We start from the raw sequence: 8,583 nt of genomic DNA, 5'->3' as shown, positions 1-8,583 counted from the left end.
AATTAATATTTTATTTATTTTAATTAAATTAAAATAACGAAATGGCAACAGTGGACTCTTTGTGTAGTTCGTTATAATCTGCAACAGAGCACAAGCGCTGTAGTAGTATTATTATTTAGTTAAGTTAGGTATGCTACAATCAGAGCAAGTTAGGTAGTTTTTGTGTAGTGATAATTGTATTTGGGGTAGTTTGAACGAATGGTTTTGTTAATTTGTTACTTATATGTTTAGTTATTTATTGTAATGAATTTAAGTGAATTGGGTGTAACCTCTAAAGCTCAGAAACCGTTATTTCGTTTATAAAATCAGTGAAATGTGCTCATTGTGTAAACGATCCATAACTCTGAGTCACACTGTTAAAGTTATGTTACCGCAAATACCTGTGAACACATACCAACCTGTTGATTAACAGAAAAAATTGCTTGTAGTTTTGAATTTGTTTAAGTTAATTCATTTTTGAAGTGAAAATGGGGAATACAAGAACTTTGGTTAAATACTTGTCGATTTTGATTATGTTTGCATCAATACCTTTGGGCTTTGTAGCCCAGCTTGATCCTTTCTCAGGTAAGTTATAATTATAATCTAATTAATCATTTTATTGTTATTTTTTTAATATAATTGATATTACTTATACATGAATATCATTTTGTGTATTTCTAAGACAAATCTGTACTATAAATTTTAAGGTTTAGGTGTACTTAATCCCTCCAAAGTCATTTATTGCAAAAGGTTTTATTTTCTGCTCTAGTATTAATTACTTGTTTGGAATAAGTAAGTGTATAAAAATCAAATAATCGACTGATTATCAAGCTAATAAATTTACTTCCTACTTGAAGTGAGATTTCTAAGAAGGAACACTAAATTACTCATGAGATGATTCTTAAGGAAGTACATATTACTCATCCATTAGAAACTTGTTATTTATTATTATTTTAAAATCTCATACATTCCATTAAATCGATTTTTATTGTTAATTAAAGTAATACATATATTTATTGCAGCTAGTAAAGCCTAATTATTGATAAAATGCCTGCTAACTTATTCAATAATACATATAGTAGTTGTTATCAACTAATAAACAAGAAAATATTCATGATTACTTTGTCATTGAACTTATAAAGTAATTGTACTGTATAAATCATTCAATTGAATAGTTTTAAGAATTTAAACTTCCTATATGATGTACCAGTAGCATTTTAGTTAACGCTGCCTGTAAGAAAAGGAGTAGATAATGGGATCTTATGTTTTATTGTATTTTAAAAACATATTTTTATTTAAATGTAGATAACAGTTACACAGACCAGCATTTTACACAAGTGACAGAGTTACCAATGGGGTTCAACGCCAAAGAGATGTCATCTAGGATAGCAACAGTTCCATCAGATTCAAAAGACAATCATAAGCCTGAATTTTTGGACTGTGCTAACTACAAGCCTTCTGTGTTGGAGGAGCAAGAAAGGGGCACATATGTTACTAAAATAACTGCCATTGACATAGACCCTAAGGAATCAGGGGGCACCATAACTTATTCAATAGTTAAGCCAGATATCAAGCGTCAAGATTTAAATATTGATAATGTGACTGGTGTTATAACAACAAATGTAAGGTTTGATAGGGATGAGCCCAGTTATCAGAAAGAATTTTATGTTACTGTAAAAGCTACTGATAATGGAAGACCTGTTTTGGAGTCAGATTGTACATTCAAAGTAACTATTGAGGATATAAATGATAATAACCCTGTTTTTGATAAATCTGTAAGTTAACTCTTATTTATATGGTCTTTAGAAGTTCATTTTTAAAAATTTCAGCAATATAATGAGCAAGTGGTTGAAGATTTGAAAGTTGATGGGGAGGTAATGCGTGTTTTTGCGTATGACATCGATTCTGGCGAAAATGCAAGACTCACTTACAGTCTAATGCCACCTTATTCTTCAGGTACACTCAATGAGTATAGCGAATTTTTTAGAATTGATGCAAACACTGGTGTAGTTTATTTGAAAAAGTCATTAGTAGAGGTAAGTTGTTGTTAGAAATATTAAAATAAACTAGCAAATACTAATTTTATGAAAAAATCGAACTATAGAAAACAGGACAAATCTTCAAAATGCAAGTCGTCGTTCGTGATAACGGAGCAGAGCCGAAAGAAGCATCGACAGATGTTCAAATACAAGTAGTCAGTTCTGATAAGCAACCACCTTCATTCACGAAATTTCCAACAGAGCCAATCTATCTCCCAGAAAACTACAACGACGTCGATTCCCATATTGCTGACATTGAAGCAGAGTAAGAAAAACAATTAATTTAGAATTGCAGTTTTGTTAATTTTTTTTTATCTCCAGATCTAACATTCAAGATGTTGGTTTGACTTATGAATTGATCAAAGGAAAAACGAAACAAACTAATTCTGACGAGACATTCAGGATTACTCAAAGAGCTAATACTTCTGGTGCTTTTATTACAGTAGCCCGTGCTTTGGATTATGAAACAGTTACAGAATATCAACTCACCGTACGTGTCACGAACAGAGATCATTTGTCCACGTCAAAGACAATTAATATAAAAATAACCGATGTCAACGATGAAATTCCAACTTTTATAGAGATAGGATCAGGAAGTGTTTTAGAAAACGAACAGCCTGGAGCTGCTGTTATGCAGGTAAAATAAACTATAAATGTATATATTTTGTTTTATTTAGTATGCTAATTGTTTTTTCACAAGGTTCGTGCCATTGATAAAGATGGAACTTCTGCTAATAATATAGTAAGTTACGAGCTCCAGAATTACATGGATCATTTCCATATTGATAAGACGACAGGGAAAATAACTACACTTCAGATGTTCGATAGGGAAAAGGTCGATTTCTATCCCGTTATCGTTGTTGCTAAAGATAATTCACCAAGTGCCCTAAGTTCAAAAAATGTGCCTAATTCAGCCACGCAGGCCTTTCCTATCCATATAAAAGATAGAAATGACAACAAACCTCGTTTTACTAAGGGCATATACATTGCTGACAATATTTTTGAAGATATGGACAAAGGCAAGACTGTAATCGAAGTGAAGGCCCTAGATCCAGACACAGCTTCTCTCATAATCTACAGCATCACCAAGGGAAACGTTGGCGATGCCTTCTACATGGAAAATACCACTGGAAGGATTCAAGTTAATAACAAACTCGATTATGAAAAAATTGAAAGCTACAATTTAACTGTTGAAGCAAACGACGGACTTTATTCAGACAATGCTACTGTAATTATTAATATTGGCAACAGGAACGATGAAATACCAGTTTTCTATCCCTATGAGAAACGTATAAGGCTTAGGGAAGAAGAAGCTGTGGATGGTTGTATTTTAAATATTAAAGCTTATGATCCAGATATTAAAGATAGGAATGCGGACCAGCGGATAGTTTACTCCGTAGGGGAATCACAGAAAACGTTTATACAGATCTCTAAAGACGGCTGCGTTACACTTATAAAACCTCTGGATAGGGATAAACCAGACGGCTTTCCTGCTTATCAGGTTTATATATATGCTAGCGACGAACTTGGAGGACCTGGATCGCTACTTACATCGACAGAATTTATTATAGAACTAGAAGACATTAACGATAACGAACCATTTTTAAACGTGACAACTGTCGTGTGGTACGAAAATCAAGAACCTGGCGACATAACACAACTGACTGCTGACGACTACGACAGTGTAGAAAATGGTCCCCCCTTTACTTATGATCTTGCGCCAGAAGCAAGTGTAGAAATTCGGCAAAAATTCGCTGTAACTACCAGTGGCGTCTTACAGGCACTTGTTACATTTGATAGGGAAGTTCAGAAATATTACATTGTTCCGATAGCTGTAACAGACAGTGGCACCCCCAAATTAACAGGCGTTAGTTACATGACAGTAATTATCGGGGATGTTAACGACAATGAAGCTAAAGACGGTTACAGTGAGATATTTGTCTACAATTATAACGTAAGTTGTTACATAATTATATATAAATTTGTTTTCTACGGATTCTGTTGTAGGGCGTGACCCCTGATGTTGCAATTGGACGTATTTACGTGGACGATCCAGACGATTGGGATCTTCGTGACAAGAATTTCCAATGGAGTGGTTTTCCAAACGAAAATTTCGAGTTGAACCACAATAACGGCAGCATTATTATGAAACAAGGAACCCCAGAAGGAGTCTACGATCTGAAGTTTATTGTGACTGAAGAAGCACCGCCTGTGATTCAATCACATTCGGTTTCTGCTAATGTTACCGTCACTGTTAAGTTGATACCGGAAGAGGCTGTAAGAAAGTCAGGTTCTGTTCGTATAAAGGGGATAAAAGTGGAAGATTTTATTATAAAAGCACCTAATTCGGTAAGTACAATTTATCTGATTAAATTTTTCATGTTTTTTTATATCACATATTTGTAGGATTCTTTAAGCAAAAAGGATATTTTGCAAAATCGGCTCGCTAAAATATTAAACACATCCGCCGAAAACGTAGACGTTTTTACAGTCTTAACGTCGCCTTCAAATGCTTCACTTGTTGACGTTAGATTTTCAGCTCATGGTTCTCCGTACTATTTACCAGAAAAACTAAATGCTAAACTTAGCCAATTTCAAAAAGATGTAAGCCTTATGGAATTCAATATTAATGATAACAAATTAATAATTTACATTTTCAGCTTCAAAATGATCTTGGTGTGGAATTCGTTATGATAAATATAAACGAATGTCTCAATGAGTCAGTTTGTCCTTCAAGAAGCTCTTGTAGCAACAGATTGAATATTCACGAGGAACCTGCTGTAGTCTTTACCAATCAGACTTCGTTTGTGGGTGTTCAGGCGATAATAGAGGCGGTATGTGATTGTCTTGTACCTGAAAACGCCGAATGTCTCAATGGGGGCACCATGAACGAGGCAGGAGTGTGTAACTGCTTGGCTGCATTTGAAGGACCCAGATGTGAACTTTTTTCTGTAGGATTTTATAGTGATGGCTGGGCCATGTATCCTCCCTTTGAATCGTGTAATTATTCTGAGATTCATTTGGAAATAACACCACAAAACGATAATGGTTTAGTATTCTATGTTGGACCCATGACAGCGTCTCCAAAACCTACAGTTAGAGGTAAATGAAGTTATTTTTGTGATTTAACATTTTAACACAGTGTGGTGGTTTTTAGATTTTATGTCGTTGGAATTACGGGACGGACTTCCCCTGCTCTTGGTAGACTACGGAAGTGGAACTGCTTCGTTGTACTTGGATCACAAAAAATTAACAGACGGTGCTAGCCATACTATCCATATTTTGTTGCAGCCTGAAGTATGTCACTGTATTTGTATAAATCAGTATAGTCCAATAAAACCATGATTTTTATTTTCAGGAAATTCTTTTATCTGTTGACGATTGCCATCAAAGTAATTGTTTGAAATTGGGTGCTCCACCTAATAAAGACACGATTTTCTTGAACACAAATGGCCCATTACAAGTTGGTGGTACAAGAGACGATCTGACAGAAGTGGCAAGAGTGTTAGGGTGGACTCAAGTTCCTTCTTCCAAAGGTTTCGTTGGGTGTGTGAGAAATTTGACTTTCAATGGAAAAACATACAACCTGGGAAGTCCAGGGGAATACAAAAACGCTTATGCCAGTTGTAATTACGCCACTATTGGTGCTGCAACATTTAGTATAGATTCCAGCTTTATTGTGGCCATTCTGGTTTGCATTGCCATTTTAATAAGTAAGTTATTTACATATATTCAAAAAGTTGTTTAAATAATAAGTTACTATTTTTTTTTTCAGTTCTTTTCTTGGCCGTGGTAGTTCATAGGAGGAAACAAGATAATTGGAATGAGAAAGATTCCGATGATATTTGCGAGAATATTATTAACTATGAAGATGAAGGCGGTGGTGAAGTGGATACCGGTTTTGACATGTCAGTTCTGAGGGGAGAACATCTGGAAGACAAACTTCCTATTTCTGATGGACTTTATAGACAGGAAGCTCCCGAAGTCCCTGATATCAACGGTTTCTTGAGTGGTAAAAAGGACATTTGCGACAGGGATCCTAGTAACTTACCTTATGATGATGTACGTCATTATGCCTATGAAGGTCTTGGAAATAGCGATGGATCACTCTCATCATTGGCATCATGTAAGTAAACGAGAAGTAGTAAATTGGTTTGGTTTTAGTTTTATATGAGGCTGTAATTTTTTTTTTTCTGTTAGGCACTGACGATGGCGATTTGAAATTTAATTATTTATCTAACTTTGGTCCTCGGTTCCGCAAATTGGCTGACATGTACGGGGAAGACCCTAGTGACGACGGTAGCCAGGATGGCGGTGAAGAATCCTGGTGTTGAAAAATTTCCTTGTTTTCAACATAAACAGTACTTAAAACTAGATACGCTTGACCAAAGACAAGTTTGGCAGCTAACAAACAGGATTGTAAATAATATCGACACCTGTTTCTCATTTTATAAAGTGAATTAAGTGAATGGATGATTAACTGTTATTGTGTATTGTGATCATATTAATTTCGGACGCTGGACACTGTTTTTTTATTATTTTTTTATAGTTTTATATATACATATATAAATATACAAATATATCGCCAATTTTAAGGGTTGGCTTCGTCATTGGCTACTGTTAAGTCAATGACATTAAAAAAGAAAGTAATATGTGTGCCTTACTACGGTGTGATATACAGTATAAAAAAGGCAACAACATGAAGTGCCTGGGTGGGATATAATATAGGCTTATTGAATTTTATTATGCGAAAGCAGCCATGGTCACATAATAACTTTTAAGTTCTCTGGTAGCTACTTGAAAAAAATTAAAACATTCCAATGGGCAGCTTTCCCGTTTCTCCTGTGAATATTTAAGTGCAGCTAATTGTAAAGCAAATAGAGTTCCTAGATGTTCTAACGAAAACAATGCTTAATTTGAAATTGTTCAGAATAAGGGTGCTTAGTTTTATTTTTATTGGAAATATTTTTTTTTTGTTGTGCAATTTTAAATTTAAGAAATTTACAGACACTGTTGTCTTTAGTAATTGTAACCCTCTTTTTGAGACTGCCTTTTTTTGGGTAATGGGAGTGTAACGTTTTTTTTTTCCCACAAACAATTAAACATTACATAATCAAAAGGCAATGGTTTAGCTTTAATTTCTGTAAAACTGAACATAATGACAATCCTATAGATTACAGTGTTTGTAATTTGCAAAAAAAAATCAAATCTAAGTTACTTGACCATGACTGTTATTTATTTAACGTATTTGTTAATTAAGATTAGAATAGATTTCAGTTACATTTGTAATTACACACATTCCTGTCATATCAATATTAATTAAGTAATTTATACAATAAGTTATGAAACGATTACGAGTAGATGCAACTGCGAATATATTAAAAAGAAAGAAAAAAAGAGAAACCAACTCGATAGTATTTTTATTGTTTTTATATTGGACTGGAATTATTAGTTAATTTAACCCTTTCAGACGTAATACTGAGGGTTTTGTTTTTGAAAAATATTTTCAGTTATTTCTACTCATAAAACTTAAGTAATTATTTGAAGCAAAGTGCAACATTCCTTGTAGTCGGGATTAATAAGCTTATTTTTCATAAAAACGAAATAGGACAACTTGTAGGAATATAGGTAGTAATCTTTTTTTCTGTATTTTATTATTACCTTACATCATCAGATGGGAGCTTTTTTATACAATTTCGTGGTTTTTGGTGAGATTTTTGGTATTACCTTTGTATTATTAATTTTCTGCCTTTTTTTCATTATTTATGTTATAAGCTTTTTTGGTTAAAATGGGCTTTAACCAGAAAATTTTGGTAAAAGGTTGAGTTACTTTTATTCGATACAAATTGCGTTGGTTTGCGTTATTTATTTGTGACGTTCTGCCAAAGGTTAATTAATGACGAGGGGTAACTAAATGTTCTAAAATAAAAAAAAAGAAGACTGATATGTAATCAGATATATTGCTCACATTTCGTAGGGCAAGTTGTTCACAAATCTTTTTTGATGTATTTGAAAGTATTAGTTATGACTGCACTAAGAGAGAATCGTAAATTAGTTACAAATAAATTGATGGTCGTATTATTTAATATTATTTAAACAAATCGATACTAATTCAACTTAAAACAATTAAAATTTCTAGTTCAAAAGAGTAATAAAATAAAAAAGCGTTATTTTAATGTATATCTACTTTAATTATGATAGCAATTAATTCTTGAACAATCAATATCTTTTTTTTTAGTTGTTTATATTATAAAATACATATGTATGTAACGTCTGTGTTAATAATTTTCATCTTTATTTTTACGTAGCTGCGAGACCTATTGGTCATTACGTTTAATTTATATTCCATAAATATACCGAATGTACAGGCACGAAACTGTGATGCAAATAACTTTTTTTGTCTTAAATAAAACCCTTTACATTAAATTGAATTAATTTTTAAAAACAATATCCACCTAAGCGACTAGTCAGCAGATTTTGTGGGATTTGTTTGAAGAAGTCGTAGCTTAGGGTTGTTTATCAATTACATTTATTATAATTTGTAGTTTCTTATATTATACATTTA

General features: G+C 33.1%; 1 protein-coding gene across 1 annotated transcript; it reads left to right on the top strand.

The window, feature by feature from the left end:
* The first annotated feature begins 102 nt into the window (after nt 1-102).
* Nucleotides 103-8,583, top strand: LOC108738184 (DE-cadherin). Its single transcript, XM_018471458.2, has 13 exons — nt 103-564; nt 1,285-1,754; nt 1,809-2,015; nt 2,084-2,283; nt 2,340-2,655; nt 2,719-3,972; nt 4,026-4,367; nt 4,425-4,622; nt 4,679-5,120; nt 5,176-5,315; nt 5,377-5,731; nt 5,794-6,144; nt 6,219-8,583. Exons 1-13 carry the CDS (start codon nt 468-470, stop codon nt 6,350-6,352), a joined length of 4,506 nt encoding a protein of 1,501 aa, XP_018326960.1. The 5' UTR covers nt 103-467; the 3' UTR covers nt 6,353-8,583.

The sequence above is a fragment of the Agrilus planipennis genome, unplaced genomic scaffold (genome assembly GCF_000699045.2).
Source record: "Agrilus planipennis isolate EAB-ADULT unplaced genomic scaffold, Apla_2.0 scaffold88, whole genome shotgun sequence".
NCBI classification, from domain to species: domain Eukaryota; kingdom Metazoa; phylum Arthropoda; class Insecta; order Coleoptera; family Buprestidae; genus Agrilus; species Agrilus planipennis.
This window is presented reverse-complemented; position numbering and strand designations above follow the sequence as displayed.